Source organism: Simochromis diagramma, unplaced genomic scaffold, assembly GCF_900408965.1.
Source record: "Simochromis diagramma unplaced genomic scaffold, fSimDia1.1 OVJJ01000205.1, whole genome shotgun sequence".
Classification (NCBI taxonomy): Eukaryota; Metazoa; Chordata; class Actinopteri; order Cichliformes; family Cichlidae; genus Simochromis; species Simochromis diagramma.
In genome coordinates this window covers 18,232,990-18,256,716 of record NW_024386782.1, presented here as the reverse complement: position 1 = coordinate 18,256,716, position 23,727 = coordinate 18,232,990, and the positions used below count along the sequence as shown (strand labels likewise).

The 23,727-nt window shown below is 45.7% G+C and overlaps 2 protein-coding genes across 2 annotated transcripts; both read left to right on the top strand.

The window, feature by feature from the left end:
* The first annotated feature begins 10,283 nt into the window (after positions 1 to 10,283).
* LOC120727884 (protocadherin-8-like) lies at positions 10,284 to 15,129 on the top strand. The gene is made up of 3 exons (XM_040022484.1): positions 10,284 to 13,093; positions 13,205 to 13,430; positions 13,537 to 15,129. The coding sequence occupies exons 1-3, from the start codon at positions 10,646 to 10,648 to the stop codon at positions 13,887 to 13,889; spliced, it is 3,027 nt and encodes a 1,008-aa protein (XP_039878418.1). The 5' UTR covers positions 10,284 to 10,645; the 3' UTR covers positions 13,890 to 15,129.
* Positions 15,130 to 15,377: 248 nt separating this feature from the next.
* Positions 15,378 to 23,234, top strand: LOC120727887 (leukocyte cell-derived chemotaxin 1-like). Its single transcript, XM_040022491.1, has 7 exons — positions 15,378 to 15,787; positions 16,278 to 16,418; positions 17,435 to 17,575; positions 18,140 to 18,253; positions 21,113 to 21,263; positions 21,665 to 21,780; positions 22,444 to 23,234. The coding sequence occupies exons 1-7, from the start codon at positions 15,716 to 15,718 to the stop codon at positions 22,663 to 22,665; spliced, it is 957 nt and encodes a 318-aa protein (XP_039878425.1). The 5' UTR covers positions 15,378 to 15,715; the 3' UTR covers positions 22,666 to 23,234.
* The last annotated feature ends 493 nt before the right edge of the window (positions 23,235 to 23,727 follow it).

The following is a 23,727-nucleotide window of genomic DNA, read 5'->3' as shown; positions in this document are numbered from 1 at the left end:
GGGTCTCGAGTGGTTCACTTCAGTAGCATCTCACCCCAGGCAGAGCGCGAATGATCCCAGGGATCTGAAAGGTAATTTTGTCCTTTAGTAGATAGCCCACGTTGGTGAGCGCATTGTCTTTGCAGCTCTGCCTCATTAGCCCTCTCATGGCCTGCATGAACAATCAGGGCCGGGCTGCTGAAATATTGATTAGTTCTATACTGGGCAAAAAGATATGTCTTCTTCTTCTACTTCTTTTTTTGTGCGTGCATGGTGGGGAGGGGATTGCTGGTGCACAGAGACCATTTGTTGCATATAGTTATTTTTCTTGTGCGGTTGTTTACTCTCAAGGGAAAACAATGCCTTCCCTTCAAAGTTGTGCTGGCACATGCAGAGAGGACACACTGATCACACAACACTGTGGTTGTGTGCACATGCAGAGCAGCCTGCCTTCTTTGTGTGTGTGCGTGCCGTGCATTAGGAGTCTTTCCACTTTATGCGTGGGTGCGTGTTGGTGTCCCCTCATATTTTGTGGTGCTTTTATATGAGCCATGTGCTGTACTGTTCAAAGAGAATTATATAGTATTGTTTATGAAGGGCAACTCCATAAACAGGGGAGCTTTAATGCTCGGTGAGGAGCTGCATCGCTTGAGCGTAGCACCAGCTGGACTTGTGTGTTACCTGTACAATCCTCTTTAGTCACATTAATATAGCTCAGTGCCATGCTCTAAATAGCACTGTGGGGACTTGAAACACCAAGAAGAAGTGGAGGAACGGAGAGGGAGAACTAGGAATGGATAAGATGGAAGAGGAGTGGGAGAAAGGGATAAAAGAGAGGAATTACAATGTAAGTGTATGTGGGAGTTCTGTTGCCTATCAAACAGGCAAATTTAAGAAGCATTTCCACCTTGGCTGCTAATGCACTGCCTGATTGTCTTGTGTGACTCATAGTCCATAAAGTAGGTTAGTGGGTTATTGCTTAAAGTATAAGAGCTAATAAGCCTGAAAAAAATCATGTTATTCTTCATGATGAGAATCATTCTGCAGCAAAGTTAGTATATGATAATGAAAGGAATCATTAAAATTAAATGTTGGAAGTTCACAAATGACTTGTTTGTTAGACCGCGGGTGGAGTTCTTTGATCTCGTACAAAGTAACTGATAATCTGAGCATTTTATGTCTTGGATCAGTATGAAGAAGACACTGGAGCAGAGTGGCGCCCGTGTTATGACAAAAGTAGCAGGTCACAGTCTGTCATGATGAGGGAATCTAACGCATGGGCGGCAAAGCAAGGCGTGAACTCGGAAAACTACCAGCACTGTTATCACGCCAACCTGAGCCAGCTCCACTCCCTGAGCAGAGACTTTAAAATGCAGTTAAAAGCTGGAGGGGGGTACTTTATTTTACATAAAATGTGGCAAAGAAAGAACTTTCCCTCTGAAACACGCTGTTTTTCAAGAAATCTACAGGAACTGCCCGTGTAACACAGCTAAGTGATGCATCAAAACAGCCTCAGACTGCGTTTAAGGCAATATAGCAAGACTAAAGCACGAGCCTGTGTGGACAGCTGGATTGATTCAAATCTGTTCTGTCACACGGACGGCCAAAATCTTTTGTGCTGTGAGGGTGTGCTAAGATTGTGCTAAATGCTAACAAACGCACTCCCAGTGGCAATCCTGAGACACCCACGTTTAGGAAGTATTATTTGCCATACTCATAATCATACAAGAGCTTGTTAACATGCTAACATTGAAACTAAATAACCAAACTGAGTAATGTTAAAGATCTGCAGAGCTTTATAGGAAAGCAAAGGCATTATACTAATCAATCCAAATGTCAATTAGAGAAAAAGCCAACAGTGTTCATCCAAATGCACAGAAATGCAGGCAACTCTATCTTCATTAGATGTTTAAATAGAAAAAAAAACTTTTTCACAGAGGCTATTTTGGCATGAAATGCTCTGTAAACACGGGTGCTACTAATGACAGCATCTTGTAGCTATTATATCTAGCTACAGGATCTTCATCCATCTGATCAGTGTGTCAATGAATAGCTGCACTCTGGTGAGTCTCCCGCAGGAAATTTGAAGCCTCGGACATTTAATTTCCATTTCTGGTGAGTTGTTTTTTATGCACCAGTTTGTACCTCTACCAGCACCAGGCTGTTCTGGCAAGATCTTAGGGAAAACACCAAAGCTCGACCTAAACTTTACACATATCCTGCATTATAATGCACGAGGCTCTCAGGCACACTGCACTGCTTTCAAATAATCACTCACAACCTTTCTCTACAATATTGTTCCTGCTGAGTGAACACACATGCACACACGCAGCTCTTATGTGTTTGATGTGCACGTGAAACATGCTAGAAGGTTTTCTGTTCACATGTAAATAAGAAAACAAAATGTTTATTTTGACCTGGTTGAGACTAAATTTGTTCTCTCTGTCAAAACTTCCAAATAATCCATTCAGCAGTGGGTGAGGTGACGTTGCACATCAGTGTAGCCACGCTGCGTGGACAGAAAGCTGTGAATGCTGCACATTGTCACATGTTGATTTTGTTATTATTTTCAGTGGAGTCTCACACTTGTCAGCTCTAAATAAACACGTGCTGATCTGTCTCTGAAGCAGCTAAAAAAAACTTGTTTTTTCCTTCTTTTTTTCTTTTTCTTTTTTTTTTTTTGAAGCAGTGCTGCCATCCTACAAATATATTCTGCCTCCATAAATTCCAAAATCTCACTACCACTGCTATTTTTTTCGGTCAGCTCATCTGTGTTTTCAGCGCACGTGGACCACGCAATGAGGAGAGAGGTATAGGGGAGTCATAACTTCACTTGAGTGATATCCAGACGCCTGCCATTCCCTCCCTCCATGCTTCTCTTAACTCATCGGCTCCCATCTGTTCCTGTAAAGCACCGCGCAATCTGGCTCCGTGCAGCCATCAGGTGTGCACACACAGAGGCCTCGAGCTTTTCGCGAGCTCCCCCAATCTCTAACTTTTAGCTCCTGTTTGTCTTCAAACGAGACGGGAATGAGGCATTTGAAGAAGTTTTTATTAGCGAAGCGTCTTCAGAGGAGACACACAAACAAGCCTCTAATTCCCCCCACCCCCAGATTCTCCCGCTCTACTAGACTGAGTCAGGGGCCGACCTCGGTCCCATGTAGGCCCCCATATATCGTTCCTTTATTCGAGGCTGATGTGTGAATGTTTATGTGCGCTCCTCCTGACCTCCCCTGAATCCCCTGCCTCAGAATTGCAGAGTGATGGAAAACACTCCGAGACAAAAGCGGATGAAACTGAAAAGCAGTGAAAGGGAGAGGTGGGAGGAGTTTGGAATGGGGGGGGGGAAATTGTGGGGAGTGGTGTGAGCTTTTAAATCATCATTGGAAACTCATTAGAAAGCTGGCGGGACCGGGCGGAGACGGCCGCACAGATTGCGCGCTCCCGAGCACAATACCGGTAATGAAGTGGAAGCGAAGAGGGAGTGTTCGTGGACAGATTTCTTTACACTAGTTACTCCACTGGCCCTAACGTTTCCCCACAATCTGTGTGCGGGGTGTAAAAGCTGTATTCATGAGATGTTAACCGTTTTGTTTCGTCGGGAGGAATTTATTCAAAGTGTTGCAGCTATCAGCGACAGATGGGCTGGAAGGTGATGGATGTGCGCAGAAGTTAACTAAGAGGAAGAAAGAGGAAAGGAAGGGACGGAAAGGGCAGAAATAAGGTTTTATGATACTGGACGTTTTCAATCAGGTGGCGTTCTGGTGCCAGTCTATTACCGCAGCTGTAGTTACATGTAACTCACTGCCTTAACTGTGGCCTGTACAGAAGTTACCAGCGTGTCCATTTAACAGCCTACATTATCGATTATACTGAATCAATTAAGAAAAGGCACAGCCTGTGCGGTTTGTGCACTTAGATCTGACCATCATTAATTAACCATTCACTTAATAACAGGTCTATAAAGTTGGGGCATGGCGAGAAGGATTTTTATTGTCCTACTATTCCAGTGTAAGTGGCGCACACGAGAAGTCCCTTTAAGATCTTAAGGTTTAGATTAAAAAAGGTGGGTTGAGGGCAAAACACTGTTGTGTCATTCTTAATGAACCGGTGAGTCTAAGAGCCCAAAAGATTGGAGGTGCAACTCAATTTTTTTTTTTTTACCAAAAATACCTGTCTGAGCCCCAAACTAAAAACTTACACAGATAGCTCACAATTTCGGAACAAAGAAGCAGCAAAGACGAGCTGAAATACAACCCATTAAGGACCACAATGGCTCCAAATGAACCCGCACGCCCCTTTATCGTGAAAGCATTTCGATAACAGTTCGGGCATCACACATTCACTGGCGACATTTAACTAAAGTGCGCTCCTCAATTTAAGACCCTTCTGCAGGGCCGGTGACACAAGCTCCTCGAGTGCCGCAGACCGGAGCGTGATGGACGCATTCACTCTTAATCATTTTCATCAATAGACAGTGAGGCCATTACCCCGGAGAGCGCCTGGAGTGCGCTACTCTGGTGGAGAGGCGATAATTGGATAATTAGTGCTGGGAACCAATTAGGGCTCCGTGCTTGTGATGGCACGCGAGTTAAGCAAAGGTTAGCACTGAGAGAGGATGGGTGGAAGGGGGGGTCAGAGCTCTGATCGATTATCTCAGACCCCCTCTCCCTCCTGCACACAGGCACGCACATCTTTTCTTTCTCACCTCCTGCTCTCTCACTCTCTCTCTCCTTCCACCGCTTATCTGGTGGACAAAAGCGACCAAATCGCCTATTTCCATCTCAAAGAGTTAAGCCCCAACAAGAGGCACGGATCGGGCGACCGGATTCAGACCCCAAATACCCGGCGATCACTAGAGCAAATGGAAGCACAATGCCGAGGAGAAGAAAGAAGGGACACAGGCAGAGGGAGGGGGGAGGGGAGTGGTCCTCTAAAGACATATTTATATATGTTAAAGAAAATGCTAATGTGTCCCGTGAAGAATGGAGGGGATTTCGGAGACTCAATCTAATACTGCTATTGTTAAACTCGCGTGCAGACGTGTGAGATTGACACGGTGACCACGTGAGAGACTTCTTTGTTTTCATTTCTGTTTTTTTTTCTGGGGTGTGTGTGTGAATCGTTAGTGCGTGAGGATGCATGAGTCTGTCCAACATTGTTTAAAGCAACAACAAAAAAGTATGATGCACGCGCACGTGCAGAGACGTTTAATCCACGAGGCGAGACTCGACATCATTTGATTTCTCTGTCCTTCTGTGTGCGTGAGAAAGAGAGAGAAGTCCTGTGTACTCTAAACAGAGAGAAAGGAGAATAAACAGGACGGTTCCCACACACAGCCCAGCATTACTACGCCTCCCTGCCTTCGGTCTGGGCGGAGCAGACTGTTCACCAAGCTGCACAAAAATATAAATGTTTAAAAAATATATATTAACGCTGCAACATTATTAAAGCTGGGTTAATGCTGTTTTGTCCTACAGTAAATTATCACTAATCTTAATCCATTATCTTTTATCTACCATAATGCTTCTGTTACATTACTGTACAGTTCCCGTACGCTGTACAATCTAATTAGTTCCCGTAACTTAAAGAATTATGTAAGTTAAGCGAACTTAAGATGACCAAGGTTTGACATCTTACTCATTGTATGAACACAGTACTGAAAATAACTTGAGCAAATGTTTATACAAGTTCAACTACATTAAAAAAAATTATGGTCACTTACTGTTTTTAATTTTCCTAACAAATTAAATGCAGCTGAATCACAATATGCTTTATCATCCTTGAGCTTGAGAGATTTCTAATACAACACTTAATCAATATAAACACTGTATGTAAGTGTAATTAAAAAATAATAATTAACAACACTTCCTGCAATGGAGTTAAAATCAGACCAACTTTTATTTTCAAATGCAAAAAAGTACAACAAACAAATATACTGCCACTATTGCAGCTTGTGCTATTTAATAATATTTTTTAATATTATCACATTGAACCTGCAGGTGACCATCTTTACTGACCACACCATGTGTGACAGAGCACTCATCTCTCCTGGTGTCCTACAAAGAAAAACAGTCATATTCTTTGGATTCTTTATATTTGCCCTTCTTAAAACATTTTTTTTCTGCATTTGCTATAGAACAGACTTCAAAATAGACAATCAAGCTGCATTATTACACTGCTGCCCAAAAATATTGTAAATGTGACTTAAACAATTATACCATCCATCCATTTTCTTCCACTTATCTGCAGTTGGGTCACAGGGGTTAAAAGTTTCTAAGCATCTGAAATCTCGTTCTTTCAGTCACTACCCAACGCTCATGACCTCAGGTGAGGGTAGGGACGTAGATCAACTCAGCTCTCTCTTCACCATGATGTACCGGTAGAGCGTCCACATGACTGCAGCTTTGGCACCAATCATCTGTGGATCTCTTGCTCCGCTTCTCACTCACTCATGAACAAGACCCCAAGATACCTAAACTCCTCCAGGGCAGCAACTTGTTCCTGTCCCAGAGTAGGCACTACATCATTTTCCAGCTGAGGACCATGGCTATAGATTTTAAGGTGTTGATTCTCATTCCCACCGCTTCAAACTCGGCTGTGAACTTCTCCATTGCGAGCTGGAGGCCAACACCTGATGGCTAACCAAGCCCAATAAGACTTCTTCAGATTTCAGATTGATGGCTCTCTTCTGGGCTTACCATCACAACAGGCACCAACCACCTTGCACCCGGAGCTCCTTGCAGCAGCCTCAGCCATGGAGGTGCAGACCATTGTCCATTCTAACTCAGTGTCCCATTCCTCAAACTGGGAGTTGAAGATCTCCTGAACTGGGGCCGCCCCAGTCCACCCTCACTATATCTTTAGGTGTGCCAGGAATATCCAGCCAGCCCGTTCTCATCCAGCATGCTCCCCCACCACCTCATCCAACCCACCACAATGTAGTGATCAGCTGATAGCTCAGCTCCTCTCTTCCGCCAGGTTTCCAGAACATACAGCTGCACATACCCAAACTGTTTATTGAGGTCAAACACACTAACACAGGCTCCCTCCCCAATATCCCCCGAGGTAACATTCAATGTCCTGCTCGTCAGCCTTGATAACCCTGATCGCCACCAAACACACAATAATGCCATGAAAGCAAATTTTAAAAACTATGCAAACATGGCCACTAACTTTTCATTCTGAAAGCCTTCACTCTAGATGTAAAACGAAGTCAGTGTTTTATTTTAATTACATGGTATCTGTATACCTTTCATCTCCAGAATAATTTGGGCAGAAAATAAATTTCACTTCAACTTCTAAACTAAGTTTGTGGGATATGATCTTTCAAGAAATGCAGACTAAACTGTTGTTGTTTGTATTTACTTACACAGCATGTCTTGTAGAATTTACTGGAGTCAACACCAAGTACTGCTGGAATTCCTTTGAGGACAACAGCATAGTGCAGTCATATTTCAAGTCTACATGTCCTATGTGTTATGCATAAATGTACATGAGGGAGTTATCGCTGTTCGAAAACCCACAGAAGTTCTTTTAATAAGTTCTCGAGCATCCCTGTGTTCCCTGCAACTAACAGAGGAAAATATGGGAATCTTATCTGAATGTCCCACATGTGCTCTGTGTAATGCTGCAGTGTAAGCGTGACATAACCAAACTGGAACATCTTCATAAAGGGCTCCTTATCACGTGACAAACTTAAACTCATATACCGGCATTCTTATTACTTCCTCAACATAATATTCTTATCAGTGAAGATGTTACCTATTCCACCGTAACTACAAAATAAAACAAAACGGATTGTCCTACAACAAAAATAGACTCATATGATCTTGATAGTGTCATTAATGGGAAAGTTTACTAGATGGCATAAATGTCCTCTTCATAATGTTTTTATGTAACTTCAAAGTAACATACCTGTAATGCCTTCTTAAAATTGCATAGGGAACTAATAGGGAAGTAATTTGCAAAACGTCCCTAATGTTCTGTGAAGGTTCAGGATGTTTGTCATCTATAAAGAACCTTTACAATATAGAAACTGGAACAATATGAGTTATAAAGCTTTGAATAAAACCTTTTTATGGTAGTTAGAAAGGTTGATTATGCACTTATTACACAAAAAAGCGAATGCCTAATTTTGTCCAGACCTTGTATAGAGTCTGATCTGTCCCAGAGGGTTCATGCAGTCAAAGGAATTTAGCACATCCTGGGTGTTGTTGGTGCCTGATTGGAAAGTGTTACCAATATTTCTGTAACAGCCATGTAGCTTTGCAGTAATTCATCAATCACAGAGTGATGTGCGCTTATCTTTTAGGACAGGCCTGACTGTGTCTAACTCTGCAAGCTGCTTGACTGGATGTTGTCCATTCAGGTGTCTTCTATTTGACTTTCTGTGGCAGATGGGTTCTTTATAGAACATGCCAAGTGATATTAGCTTCCACTGCAAGGCAAGTGTTGCCACTGAAAAGGCGTGAGGGGGAGAGGAGGAGGAGTAGGAGGGTGAATGAGGAGAAAAGAGAGCGAGAGAGAGGGAAAGTGAGTCCAGTGGGCGAGAATGAGAAAATCCCCTTAAAGATCCGTGACGGGGCCCGGTCCCTCTCTCTAAATGTATTTTAATAGAAGGGACCCTGATGTCCAGGGCAATTCATCTCCCATCTCCATGTAATGAAAGGAGTCGTGGGGAAAGGGGGGTGGAGGGGAGGGTACAAAGGCTACATGTGGCTTTGCCTCATTATGCTGCAGTTAGGCGAGGGCTGTGTGGAGGTTGCAGGGGGTTAGGGTCCCCACAACCGGCTCAGGGGGCCACAATACCGGCATGGACGCCTGCAAAAGGGAGGCCCTGCCATGCCATTATCCCACCGCTACTAACGAGGGCTTCATGGACCTTTGATATAATCTCACTATTGAAATCCTGATAAATCCCCCCCGCGTTTACAGCCAAATCCCATTTGTAACGGGTGTGTGTGTGTGTGTGTGTGTGTGTGTGTGTGTGTGTGTGTGTGTGTGTGTGTGTGTGTGTGTGTGTGTGTGTCGTCCTCACCTGCGCCTCTCTGTTCTGGCAGCCGAGGCCAAAGAGAGTCGTATATTAAATCGGGACGTTACACTGGCTTTAATTAAAAAAAATCCCCCGCTCTCTCGTACAAGACATCTCGTGAGAAGATCCGAGCTGAGACAGATTTAGAATAAAAATCGATGCTTCAGTGGATATAGTCCGTTTCCCGCCTCAGATATGATCTGATAGGAAAACAATTACTGGATTACAACACACAGGGGGGGATGAGTGAACATAGGGCAGAGGAAATTTAAGGAATTTATTAACCTTAGAACACTATCGCTATAAATAGTAACACGATCACTAATGCCGGGTGATTTTTACCCGATATAATATAACCAATGAAAAGTAATCAAATATATCAAAATATGACAACACATGACAAATTAGAGTGGTCGTCTTTTACTTTCAACTGTGCCATGTCTAACAAAATGAAAAAAAAAAACTCCTAAAACAAAATAATGACTCTGGAAAGCTGGTCTTTGGTCCACCCATTCCTGGGACATTTGAGACTTCCCTGGTGATCGCACAGGCTCCTCGACACGCAAACAGCTGCAGGAGAGAGAAATCATGTAAATGTATTTTCTCGGGTGTAAATCACCCAGCGATAGTGTTCTAGGGTTAATGAGAATTTTTTTTTTTTTAAAAAGAGCCCAAAAAAGGAAAAAAAAAACCCGAGTCTCTTACTTTCAGTTAAGCCACATTTATTTTTGAGTCATTCGGCACGCTGAGCTGTGTCAGCATAATGAGTCTATCAAAAGTAAACTACGTGAAATCCTCTCTATCCATCTGAGCCCCTCAGTGCCAACACAGAACAAACGGTGTCATGTTCCCTGCATGTGTTAAGTTATTGTACTGTATCAGAGATGGAGAGGTCACTGGGGCAGTTCCCCCTCCCCACCACCACCACCAGTGGCTGCTTCCACACTGACACAGGACACGCGTGCCTGATGATCCGAGCAAACAGCGTTTGAACATAAATCCGTTCATACTGAAATAAGGCTTGTAGAGGTAAAGCATCCCGAGCAGACACTCCTATTCAAATGCTTTGTCCTCTAGCTCAGGGACACTGCGCATCTCCGTGGCCCCCCTCCCCGCGTGTCGGTGCGCAGACTCATTTAACAGCCCCAGGAATATAAACAAGCAAAGGAAACTATAGCAGTATTAAATCAAGCCCCGCGTTTAGCCCACATATTGGGAGCCAAGTTTCTCCGCACAGTTCAGGAATCTCTAAACAGGGTATAGAGGTCTTTCTGAAGTCCCCCCTCTCTTTTCCCCCTCTATCTCAAAGCCCGGATTGGTCACAGTGAGGCTCATTTGCATGCCTCGCCGTATAAACCCTCCTGCAGACACTGCAGCCCTCTTGCGCTGAGAGAGCAGCACACCTCCAGTCGAGAGAGAGAGCGGAGCGCATCCAGAGTGCGCATTGAAAGACATATGGAATATTTATTGTGGGCTTTATCTGAACAAAAAACAACCCCGGAGAGTTGATTAGAGGGCGGGAAGAACTCTTGTTTTTGTTTTTTTCTCAGGTGCGTTTGGTTTAAACTTTGAATTGGACTGAGTGAGGACGCTCTGCTGAATTTCAGAATATTTAGGAGAGAAGGTGCGAAGATGGGAGAAACAGGGTGGAACGGGCTGTTGGTGCTAGTGTGCGCCTCTCTGATAAGCCTGGCTGCTGTCACGCACGGAAAGACGGTGAAATATCAGACATTTGAGGAAGACGCACCGGGGACGGTGATTGGAAACTTAGCCAAGGACACTTCCTCCTCTGCCTCTTCTTCCAGGAACAGTTTCAGGATGATGAAACAGTTCAACTCGTCTTTCATCCGTCTGAGAGAGAGCGACGGGCAGCTGACCATCGGAGAGAGGATAGACAGAGAACGGATCTGCAAACACACCCTGCACTGCCTCATCGCTTTCGACGTGGTCAGCTTCTCCAAAGAGCAGTTCAAGCTCATTCACGTCGAGGTGGAGGTCAAGGACATCAACGACAACTCTCCCGAGTTTCCCCGGAAAGAGTCGAGTCTGGAGATCTCCGAGAACACAGCGGTGGGCACCCGGATCCCCCTGGACTTTGCCGTGGATGAGGATGTTGGGACAAACTACATCCAAAGCTACCAGATCTCTGTTAACAGCCACTTTTCGATCGACGTGCTCAGCAGGGCCGACGGGGTTAAATATGCGGAGCTGGTGCTCATGAAGGAGCTGGACCGGGAGACGCAGGCTTCTTACGCGCTGGAGCTGGTCGCCATGGACGGCGGCAACCCGTCCCGCAGCGGAACGACGCGCATAAACATCAAGGTGAAAGACTACAACGACAACAGCCCGGTGTTCGACAGGAGCAGCTTCTCCGTGGACCTGCCCGAGGACGCGCCTGTGGGCACCCTCTTGCTGGACTTGAACGCCGAGGACCCGGACGAAGGGCTGAATGGTGAGGTGGTGTACGGGTTCGGTCACCAGGTGCCCCCGGAAATACGACAACTCTTCAGAGTGGACAGAAAAAGCGGGCGGCTCACTCTGGAGAGCCCGGTTGACTTTGAAAGTAAGACCACGTACGAGTTTGACGTCCAGGCCACTGACCTGGGTCCGAACCCGAGCCCGGCCATCTGCAAAATTGTCGTGCAGGTGCAAGACGTTAACGACAACGCGCCGGAGATCTCAATCACCCCGATGACGTCCATCACGGCGGGAATAGCGTACATAACTGAGGCGGCAGCCAGAGAGAGTTTCGTGGCTCTGGTCAGCACCTCGGACAGAGACTCGGGCGCTAACGGGCAGGTGCACTGCACGCTGTACGGACACGATCACTTCCGACTGCAGCAGGCGTACGAGGACAGCTTCATGATTGTGAGCACCAGCCCGCTGGACCGTGAGAAAATCCCCGAGTATAACCTCACAGTGGTGGCGGAGGATTTGGGCTCCCCTCCCTTCAGGACCATCACTCAGTACACCATCAGACTGACGGATGAGAACGACAACGCGCCGGTGTTCAGCAAGCCTGTGTACGAAGTGTCGGTCGTGGAGAACAACGCGCCCGGCGCGTACATCACCACAGTAGTGGCGCGGGACGTCGACATGGGGTCAAACGGGAAGGTCACTTATAAACTGGCGGACACTTATTTCATGGGCTCCCCCATTTCCACCTTTGTGTCTCTAGACCCTGCCAGCGGTTCGCTTTACGCGCTCCGGAGCTTCAACTATGAAGTTATGAAGCAGCTGGAGCTCCGAATCACGGCCAGCGACGCCGGCTCCCCGCCGCTGTCCGGCAGCGCGAGCGTGTACGTTAGGATAGTGGACCAGAACGATAACGCGCCGTATATCACTCAGCCGGCGCTCAACAACGGCTCCGCTGAAGTCCTCCTGCCCCGGGACTCACCGAGCGGCTACGTCATCACCCGCGTGGAGGCTCGGGACGCAGACGAGGGCGTGAACGCGGAGCTGTCCTACGGACTGGCCACCGGCGAGCCCTCTGTGTTCTCCGTTAACAAAGCCACAGGGGAGATCTACCTGAACCAGGTGCTGAGCCAAAACGTGGACGAAACCCTGAGCGTGACCGTCACGGTGAGTGACAACGGGAGGCCCGCACTCACCTCCACAGCCACGCTCCACTTCCTCATCATCGCGGGCTCCCCGCCGAGCGACAGAACCGTGTACCAGCCGGGCGGCGGGGAGGAGGTGCACGCGCAGTGGGACCTGTCGGTGGTGATTATCGTTGTCCTCGCGGGGAGCTGCACTCTCCTGCTGCTCGCCATCATCCTCATCGCCACCACCTGCAACCGGCGTAAGCGGGACAAGAGCGGAGATGACAGCGACTCGTACGGGGAGAAGGGCGCTCTGGAGCGGGGTAGGAGCCACGTGGTGGACAACCCGCTCCTGCCTCTCCACGGAGCCGGGGGAGAGGCGGGTTTTGACGGACAGTCGTACAGCAGCCAGCCAGGGGCGTTCACCTCGGCTCACCCTGGGGGCAGCGACATGTGCTCGGCCTCGGAGGACGGCAGCGAAGTGCCCTGCGTGTATGACTCAGACAACAACAGCAAGCTCCGGGGGAATAAACACGAGGTGAGATGCACCTTTGGGACAAGCGTGCTGGGGGAGGGTGGGGAGGAGGAGGAGGTTGCACACAACAAGCAGGCACTAACCTCTGTTTTTCTATCCCCCCCTCTCCTGCAGGGCTACTCTACTCTACCCGGGTATGGGAATGGCAAAGAGGCGGTGAGGCCCATCACCATCTGGAAGGGCAACTCTTACACCACCATCTCTGCCAGGGACCCAGCCTTCAGTGGCAAAGACAGTGGCAAAGGGGACAGTGACTTCAATGACAGTGACAGTGATGTGAGTGGAGACACTGGCCTGAAGAAAGAAGGGGCAGCAGTTCCTCCCATGGGTGGCCAAAATGGTAAGAGCAACAAAATTAACTCAAGCTCAAATTATCAGCAGATGAGATGTGAGCTAGGTGGTGTGCACCTAATCTAACCCCACCTTCTTACCCTCCTCTCTTCCAGCTCTGTGGGCTTGCACCAATGAGTGTAAAGTCCTGGGTCACTCAGATCGCTGCTGGAGCCCCTCAGCAGTGAGAACCAACGCAGCCCCATCTCCGGCCCCGACCCTCTCTTCCTTTAGCAGTCTCTCCAAAACGGCCTCTCTGCCCCGGGATCCTCACCGCAGGGATAACTACTACCAGGCCCACATCCCCAAAACTGTGGGTCTGCAGAGCGTGTACGAGAAGGTGCTGCATAGGGAGTACGACTATGTTCTGGTCACTCCACCCAGACCTGTGAGGGTGCAAGAGATCAGCGATATAAGCATCCCCGTTTACACCCCGACCCCAACACACTGTCCCAACAATGATGACTAAAATAGACACACACAGCCCTAAGCTCACTTGCAAGGAACTGTATAGTGTGTTCAGACTTTTAATTTATGATTAACTGACAATGAGAACAATGTAACTATTTGCTGTGGAGAGTGCGCACACGTTGATGTCCCAAAATTTCATTTGTTTTAATGTAAAAGCCACCTTTGAAGTCCATCCAATCACTTTGTGACAACTTGCTGGACTGGATGTGTATAATATGCAAGATTTGTACATTGAGAGATTTTTATTTTTATAATGAAAGTATAATGAAGCAAAAGATGTGTACATATGAATTGTAATTATCAATCTTTATGCATGCTTGCTATTTAAAACGAAATGCCCCCAATATCTGGTTTCGTGGAGGGCTGGTGACCAATAATGTATCAAGTTGACAACCACATAAGGAAACGGACTTGAATGCAATAATTAAATAACTGTAAAGTCTTTTTTATCATCACAATACGCTGAAAGGAAATAAACTTTAAATTGTTCTGAAAAGTGTGAGTTGATTGGTAATGAGGGCAAGCAGGATCATTGTTTTTTGGTGGGGGGAAGCGTTGGGTTTTGTTTTTTTGCAGGAGCGTCAGTCTTGCAAAAACCAACAGGTGTCGCTGTTATTGCGGTAGTGAGCCTCTGTCCTTGCAGCCCGCTGAAGAAGGTCAGTTAAGTTTTTCCCCCCTCTGTGAATACGATTTTCGCTGGTGAGATGCCAGAACAGACGCCAAGGTTTTTTTTTTTTCTTTTTGAGCAAATCACTCTCATGCATATCGAGCAAAGACCTCCATCGTTAGTCTGTGCACTCTTTCAGGCACTTAATAACTACATTTATTTTCACGGGACCTGCATGCTGATAGCACACATGAATTAAAGATATGTTCAGGTTTCCTTTATATAAATCATTAAAACCTGGAGAGCGCGCTTATGTGTGAGGCTCATACTGACAAGGGCTACGCGTAAAAGCGCGTCTGCTGTTTGTCTTCTGAGCTTCCATACATCAGAGGAGCCTAAGAATAAGTTTGACGGTGCACACAGGAATCCAAGAGCACCTGTGCTTTTTCCTTTCTTTTCTTTTTTTGTCAAAGTACATGAAGTCCTTGTGGGGGAAAGCTTTCCTGTTATCCTGTCACGATGTTTTTTGTCGATCTGCCAAATGAGCACCGTGCGCCCCTTACGTAATCCCATCATTATCATTCATGGATTCGGGGCTTTTTCTTTCTTTTTCCTTTTTTTTCTTTTTTAATAACAGCAACCACAGCCCTGGACGCAGACAGGGGAAAATGCGGTGGGAATCTGTCCAACAAGCTGCTGCCTTTGCACAGTGCCATGTAAATATACCGTCTCCAGGGTGGGAAAGAAAAAAAATCCATGCGACATTCCGCCAGAGTCACCTTTGACCCCGAAACAGTCGGTAGAGCTTTGAAAAGCAGCGAGAGGGAGGAGGGTACGGTGATACGGGGAGACAACCCTATGCTTCCCTCGTCCTGCCGAATAGATTTCACGGTCTGAGGTTGTCACAAAGTCATATCAAACTCATGCAAGTTGCATGAGCAGCCTATACGAACTTCAAAGAGGGGGGGGGGAATCATTAATTTTTTTTTTTTTTTTGACAGAAGGTATAAAACAACTGGCTCATAAGAGGTTACTGCATGTGATGGTCATCAGCTGGAAGTTTTAGTTTTATCTGTAAAGTCAGGAAACCTTCAGCACGACAGCAACAGAAAAGAGTGCCTGCGTGACTGAGGAGTGTCTATCCTCCCCCTCCCCTGAGAGAGAGAGGAGAGAGAGAGAGAGTGGACTGGGGTCTCCTCAGGTGTTTGGCTTCAGTCATGGCTGAGAACTCAGAGAAAGTACCGATTGCCTTGGCGGGACCAGAGGACCTGCATCAGTTCATGCCTCCGGTGAGTTGTACAGTCCAGTCCGCCACTCTGCTCCATGATGCAGGCTGTCTTACGTGTGTTTGTGTGTGTACGGGTTCTTACTATGTTGGTGGGGACCAAAATCTGAAATCTATTATATTGGTGGGGACCAACAGCTGTGGTGGGGACGAAAATCCAGGTTTTCATGGGGTTGAAGGCATTTTTCACACTCAAAATGTGGTTTAAGTGTCAGGGTTACGATTAGGTTATGTTTAGGTTTAGGGTAAGGGTTAGGGTTAGGCATTCATTTTTAATGGTTAGGATTAGGGCAAGCAGCTAGGGAAAGCATTATGTCAATGGGATGTCCCCACAAACATAGCAAACCAGACATGTGTGTGTGTGTTCAAGACCAAAAGCTGGATAGATAACTTTGAATCCCATAACTGCTGCACAGCCGTAACGCTGTGTTATCAAGAGTTAGCTGTGCTGTTGTGCTCTCATTTTTAGAGGGTTGCTTGTTTTTTCACCTTAGGCGTACTCCGCCTTGGCGGTCAAACCCGCTGCCACCGGCCGCCTACTGAAGGCCGGGGTCGCGGTGCTCATAACCGGAGCCCTCCTGCTTCTGCTGGGAGCCGTCGGAGCCTTCTACTTCTGGAACAACAATGAAAACCATGTAAGAGTGATACTTCACTGCTGTTATATATATATATCATATCAACTTTTAAACTGTATGAAAATATGATCTTAAACTACCTAAAAGTTATTTTTCAAATGTAGTTAACATGCAAGTGAATATATGAAGCATTCCAGCTCAGAATCTACTTTTTTTATTTGCATATTCCAAGATCTATTTAGGTATTCATCAGAAATTTATATATTACTAGGGACTGGGTGCAGCACAGGCTCCAAAGACCATTCCCTCTTTTATCCATGCACAGCCACCAAACACCCATTTAGTCCCTGCTACCAAAGAAAAAAAACAGCTCCCACACTCTATAAAACTAACATCCCTTAACTGAAGACATTGTTGAAACAAGCTGTTTGAAATTAGGAACAAGTGAAACGTAGTCATCACTGGTAGTTTTTTCTCCTTCTTCTTCTTCTTTTTAAACTTGTTTAAATTAAAAAAGTCTCTGCAGACTAAAGCACTTCTTCAAGATGGGTTATTTTTGCAGTGTAGGCAAACAGTAAAAATGTAAATGAAACACTCCCATTTCATGGTACAGTCTGAGGCAGAGCTTGGTGAATGGAGGCGTTGTGTGCCTGTGTGTGTGCGGGTGGTGTATATAGAGGACCCTTAGCTGGGTTGGAATGAGGGGTGGGGTTGTGGGAGAGTTTTCAGGGTCCAGCTGATGCTCCGGGGGCAAGAGGTGTAAGAAATGAGAGGCCAAATTTTGCTTTCTGAGTGTGTTTTTCTCCCAGTAAGAAGTTAGAAAATGTTATTAACGCATGATGGAGAGGCTCTGTAGGCGGGTAATTACATTACTGGGGAGCTGTGAGGGTACTATTCTTCTGATGAGCATTTGAGAAGGAAAAAAATGAGGTGGTATGTGCGAGGAGAAGTCACAGGGTAAGATTAGAGATGGAGGGAGAGTGAAAGAGCGAATGCCTGGGGTGGGGTGAGTCTCAGGACTTTCATACCTTACATGCCAGTCAGAAAAGCTTGTGTGTGTGTGTGTGTGTGTGTAGGTCTACAATGTCCACTACAGCATGAGCATCAATGGCAAAGTGGAAGAAGGTTCAATGGAGATCGACACTGCCAATAACATGGAGAGATTCAGCACCGGCAGCGGAGCAGACGAGGCCGTGGAGGTCCATGACTTCGAGATTGTGAGTTCAGGTCAACGTAACCAGATGAAAAAAAAAAAAATATATATATATATATATATGTTAATGTGTATCAGGAGGCTGTTTAAAGCATCAGAGGAAAAGTCGATCAGACTGGTCGAAGCCATCAGCTCATTATCACAGAGCAGAAATTAAGAACAAGCAGGCGAGTTATCCCCTCAGGGGCAATCAGTGTCGAGATGCACTGTCCCTCCAATTTTCATTACGTTCAGACTGGTGGTTTTTGACCTTTAATTAAAGTGCCCCAACCAGGCCAATCAGACTAGTGAAGCAGCAGTTTTAGCCTTTTATGTATTAAAATTTTGACCTTTTTAATCACAGTGTCCCCTGTGATTGTATTTTCTCAATCTGAGAGAGTGCTCACATTTATGACTGCCCTAAATTCAATCAAAACCTGACAGATTTTATTTGTGATATGTTTGTGATGGAAACCTTCAGACTGTCAAGGGGGGAAATAGGTTAATGTCCCCAGAAGTTAAGTGAGGTGTAGTGTACATCTTTTAATTTGTGTCCCCCATTCCCTGGTTTTTCAAATTCTTTATCCAGGGAATCACAGGGATCCGGTTTTCAGCAGGAGAGAAGTGTTACATCAAGACACAGGTGAAAGCTCATCTACCAGACGTGGAGGCTCTGAACAAGGAATCGATGACGTTTGAGCTGGTGGGTTGATTTCATGCTGTATGTTTTGTTACCAACAGCAGTTTTTTTCTCAGTACAGGCCTACATTTAACTGAAACGCTCAAGAATTTGTGTTTAGTTATGCCTCCATATTTTCCAGATGTCAGCAGTCACTTTGGACTTGCTTCTTTGGGCTTTTTTTTTTTTTTTTCAAATAATAATTTAGAGTGAATTATTTTTCCTTTACAAACAAAAACTCCTCTCTCTTCCTTCATTCGAATAGTGAGCACAATGTCGTGTGCTGGTCCATCACATTGGTCCATGCTACTGTATTGCAACTCCAGTTTTCCCATGAAATTATGGCCACACCTTTATGACCTTCAGTAATCTCCAAGTTTTTCTTTGGAGTACCAGCTGTTGCAAATTTTAAATCATGCCATGAGATGGGTGAGGTTTCAAGTTCTCAAAGAGTGGTCTTGACCCATATCTAAAGGGTGTTCGATATAATCTGAAATATCATAAAATTAGCCTGAATCATTGACAAAAAACCAACCAAACAAAAACTGCATATATAAACAACAACACAACATATTGTGTTGCTCTCACTTCATCCTTGAGCCATCACAGTTGTGACATATCATGCTAGTTTGTGATAAAACAATGTGTCTAGTTTAATCACAGATACATCATGCTGTGGTGTGTAGCTTAGCCAGTTAGCAGGCAAGCTAGTGGACAGGTATGGAGAAATATTTGAATCAGCTGTTACAGTCAACTGAGCAAAAAGCCAAAGCAGTGAAAGCTAGTGTAAACATTACGAGGGCTTTCTTTGCTCCTTGTAAATTTGAGAGCTCCTCTGTTATATGAGCAACCACAAAATACAGCAGCAATCCTGAGGTCCCCCACAGGGTCAGCAGTTATAGCTTTTTTGCTCACTTCTCCAAAAAACACCGTCACTGAGTCTGAATTTCAGTGTAACCAACATTTGTGTAAAAATGTTGTTAAATTAATAGCATTGCTTAGTTATAGGAAAGTAATTAGCATACAAAACAGTACACTAATTAGTAAATGATAGATGGGGAAAATGTTAAGCTAACGCTACTAATATTAAAGTTGCAAAACTTTACTGTGTCAAGCGTTTTAGCATTTAACTTAAAGTAGCATTGCTCGAGCAGACTTACAGTTAGCACACTGTTTTATCAGACAGGAGCAAACAAATTTGCCCCTTTGGTTCTTGAAATGATCTGCATTATTTTTATTTACTTAAAACATGACAGCTAAAAAGAGAAACATTTTGAGGGATAATATGCTAAAGCAATATTTCAAATTACTCAAAGCACTTTTTACTACAAGCAACATTTCCCTTTTCACACATACTCATACAACACTTTATTCTCAAGCGCTTTAACTGCCTTCTCACTCAGCCTGCTTTGAATCAGTTCAAATCAGGCAAAGCAAAGATTATTACTGATGTCACCAGTTACACTATAAAAAGCTCTCATAAAGTATCTCTGTTTAGCACGCTGTGTTCATTTGATCTGATGCTAAAATCGTGAAGCGCTCTCCAAGCCACATATGCGACTTTTGTGTGTGGCTTCCCATCATACAACTTGGACTCTATTAAGATTTAGAAATAAACCCAGCAGGTCTTCACTCAATATGAGGATTGTAATCACCAGTGCCACAGCTTGTGATTGTTCAATTGAGGCTGTCTGATAATTAAAATCATTTAGTTCTGCATAAGCCTCACATCCACATAAATCCACATCAACCAAATCGCTCTCGTGAGCACGCGGCTCATACACGCTCGCCTGTGCATGTGCACACTGGCGTGCACAAACACAATTAATTATCACGCAGGGCTGCTCTTATTGCCTCTATCTGCCTCATAAACGATCATTTATTTCACGTTTGCGCTTTTGTGCGCGTTTGCGTTATTGCCTCTCTTTGCCTCATAAATGATTATTTGGACGTTGTGTATGTGTGTGTGTGTGCGTGTGTGTGTGCGTGTTTGTGTGCATGCATTTGGAGACATGGAGACGTTGTTATAATGGTTGCCGTGGGCTGGTCATTTGCTATAATTTAGAGTGATGGCAAATATGGGTTAGATAAGCACACACACACACACACACACACACATCTCCTTCCAGAGAGAGAGAGAGAGTGGGTCAGATAAACTCTTATCAGTCAGTCGAACAGTGAAGAAGGACCCCCGCTTTTATTTGTCCCTCCAGCAAATCATTTGAGCTGAGAGAGAAAACACACACACACACACACACACACACACACACACACACACACACACACACACACACACACACACACACACACACACACACATACAGAGCAGCGCTTCTAAAAGGTTGGAGGATAACAGTCCATAAACATGTCTGTGGCTAGTGCAGCGCAGCCCTCAGGAACAAACGCCTCTGGGCAAATTCATCCCCACAGAGCCGCCTCCACCCCACCCCCACCTGTGCCTCACCTGCCCCTCCTTACCTGCAGGCTGTGGATACAGAGTATGTATGTTTATTCAGTGTCTCCTCTGCAAACCTCATTAGTTTATCTGCAGAAACCTGCAAATTTAGGACATCCAGTCTCTCCTCTTCAGAAGCTGATGAGTTCTGACACTGTGTGTACAGCGAGACGTCAGCGCAAAAGGGAAATGTGTACACTAAAGCCTCAAGGGCTCCCTTTTTACTACTCTGTTTTATGTTCACATAAAAGCACTAACAGCGCAGCATTAATTCAGATTAGACTTGGGCAGGATGCAGAGAGTGTGGACTGTTTAAAGCATAACAAGATACAAGAAGTGTGATGTTACACCTTTGGCAGCCGTGTGTGTGTGTTTTGAAAGATTTTTACTTGCATATCAGTCTCATCTGCTTTTCCCACCCACAAAAGGAGGATGAAGTAATCCCGGCCAAGTTCGACGATGATTTGATCTGGGTAGCAGCTGAAACACCCCTCTCGGACTCTGGTTTCCTCAGCAACAAGATCAAGGACTTGTGCGGCGACCTGCCAATCTTCTGGCTCCGTCCCACCTTCTCGAGTAGTAAGCAAACAGATTTTTCAGTGGTATGGATTTTTTTTAAAAAAAGACAAGAAAACAGTCATTTTTTCTTGTTTTTACAAAAAACAAAGAGAATATGGGTCAAACAGTCTCAAGCATTCTCATTTAACATCGCAGCTGTTTAAGCTACAGAGAGAGAGAGAGAGAGAGAGAGAAAAACAGGCTATAAAGAAAGAAAGGCAGAAATCCTTTTGAAGTTTCTGAGCTGCTGAGTGTAGAATTCTTAGCGTGCTGAGAGGTCAAAAGTTCTCAAAACACAATTTTCCTTCTGCTTCAGCTGCGGACTTCAAAATGCTGCCTGAGAAACGGCTGTGTGCCACATTAGTGCCATTCTGCTCCTAGATTTGGTCTGCTGTCAGATACTGAGAGTGTGATGTGTGCAGGCGGCCAGAGGAAGAGGAGGGCTGCCCCCCGTCAGCGTCGCCAGGCAGCCGGAGCCGCAGGTCAGGAGGTGGAGGAGGACGTGGAAGCGGAGTTCAACCCTGAGAACCCCTATCAGGTGAGTCACACACACAAACGTGACTCACACGGTTCCTCTTTTTCTTCTTCTCTTGTGTTTACGTTGGGCCGCGGCGTCGCAGCTGTCCGATCAGATCTGAGGCCTACCTGAGACGGCTTTTCCCAGCGAGGGATTCTCACAGCTGTGCGAGCGGCAGCAGATGCCGGGGTCACGGTGGAGGGGCCCGGATTGTCACTGCAAATCTGAGTGTATGCGTGGGCGTGTAGTCTGTGCGTGCGGTTTTCTGTGTGTGGCTGTCCAAAGCATTCCTTTCAGCATTGAGGCTGTATGAATAATTCCACAACATCCCACCACCTCCTCCTCTTCAGCAGCCCCTTTGCCCCTGCTAAGCACACACAGAGTCCCATGCATACACACATGCATCCTCATCCCTTCATTACAGGCCCCACTTTCTTTTTTCCCTAATCCTCCACCCCAACCCCACCAAACTCACTCCTGACAACCACAGAACGGGGTAAACAGCAAGCGCCGTTTCTGAAAAAAGAAAATATTTGACAACAAAAACCCACATCTGACAACATCCCCTCCTCCCCCATCACAGCCTGTCGGAAATCCATTTTTAATTGGTTTAAAACAAGCTTTTGCCACCCTGCCGAAGAACGCCTCACTCTGACCGCTCTCCTCTCTTCTCCCTCTTCGCAGAGAGGCCTCGAGGGCGAGCAGGACATGAACATCGACCCCAGGCTGGACCACGAGGGCGTGTGCTGCAGAGAGTGCCGCCGCGGCTACACCCACTGTCAGAGGATCTGCGAGCCTCTCCAAGGCTTCCACCCGTGGCCCTACCACTACAGGGGCTGTAGGGTGGCCTGCCGAGTTATCATGCCCTGCAACTGGTGGGTGGCACGCATCCTGGGTCTGGTGTGAGCCTCCCCGCCCACGTGAGAGATGGTAGAGTGCAGGAGGGATGGGGGAGGAGAGATAGGAGAAGGATAAAGTTTAGAAAAGGAAGATGGTGGCTTCTCATCCTCAGCAGGTTGCTGTGACCACACATTATCAATGCATGGTAAAGAATCTAGGGCAGTCATGATCTCACACACACACACACACACACACACCATACTCTTGATTTCCATCAAGATCACACAGCTTATGATGTGCAGCTCTACTCCACATAAAAAGGAAGCATGTAAAACTACCCGCATTTAGGAAAAGCAAGGTGAGCTTGTATTTTTAGCGCTGATAAGCAGCCTTTTTCATTCATTTTTTGCTTTCTGTAAATAAATGTGCCTTCAGCCAATAATAGCAGTCTTAACTTGCATCTTAAACGCATGTTTTCCAGCCCTTTATCTCTCTTTCGCCTTCATGAGAAGCTCTCATTAAAACAATGTACTGCACGTATCGTCTCAGAAACTTTCATCTCCATGTAAAGCATTGAAGAAGTGATCTCAAAGTGCAATATCACTGAATAAACTTTTTTTTTTTTTTTAAGTAAACATTAAAGGCGTCCTTCTCTCTTCCTTCTCTAATTGACCAAATGACTTTGTAGCCCGTTTGTAAATACACGGCGTTCACATCGGCGAGTTTACTCGGGATCACCCTCTCTTCTCAAAAACCGCTCAAAAACAGTTTTGAGAAGTGTCACGTCTGGCAGCTGCTCCAAAGGGATGAGCAGAAAGAAGTTTCCAGAGTTCTTTAATGTGAGAGTTGCAGCTCTAGAACTCTTTAATGAGACTAAAGACTCTGTAGCCGTCACGCTCCCAGATCTTACCCACGATGCAAAGCGCTTAGCTCCTTTTGATGTCACGGAGCTGCCTCGGGCGGGGGTAGGGGGTAAGGATGGGGGCGGTGTATTTGTGTGTGTGTCAGGGATAGCGAAGGAATGTGTTAGTGTGAGTGTGTGTGTGTAAAAAAGTGTTACAAAGCTAAGAGTTCCATCCAGAGTCACAAATGGGCGTTTGATCGTCACGAGAGATGAAACGATGTGTG

Excerpts from the sequence above, each read along its gene's own strand:
- LOC120727884 (XM_040022484.1), top strand. The coding sequence starts at position 10,646 with ATGGGAGAAACAGGGTGGAACGGGCTGTTGGTGCTAGTGTGCGCCTCT. Across the intron at positions 13,094-13,204 it reads TCCGGGGGAATAAACACGAG|GGCTACTCTACTCTACCCGG; the intron begins GTGAGATGCACC and ends CCTCTCCTGCAG. Across the intron at positions 13,431-13,536 it reads TCCCATGGGTGGCCAAAATG|CTCTGTGGGCTTGCACCAAT; the intron begins GTAAGAGCAACA and ends CCTCTCTTCCAG.
- LOC120727887 (XM_040022491.1), top strand. The coding sequence starts at position 15,716 with ATGGCTGAGAACTCAGAGAAAGTACCGATTGCCTTGGCGGGACCAGAG. Across the intron at positions 17,576-18,139 it reads AGGTCCATGACTTCGAGATT|GGAATCACAGGGATCCGGTT; the intron begins GTGAGTTCAGGT and ends TTCTTTATCCAG. Across the intron at positions 18,254-21,112 it reads AATCGATGACGTTTGAGCTG|GAGGATGAAGTAATCCCGGC; the intron begins GTGGGTTGATTT and ends CACCCACAAAAG.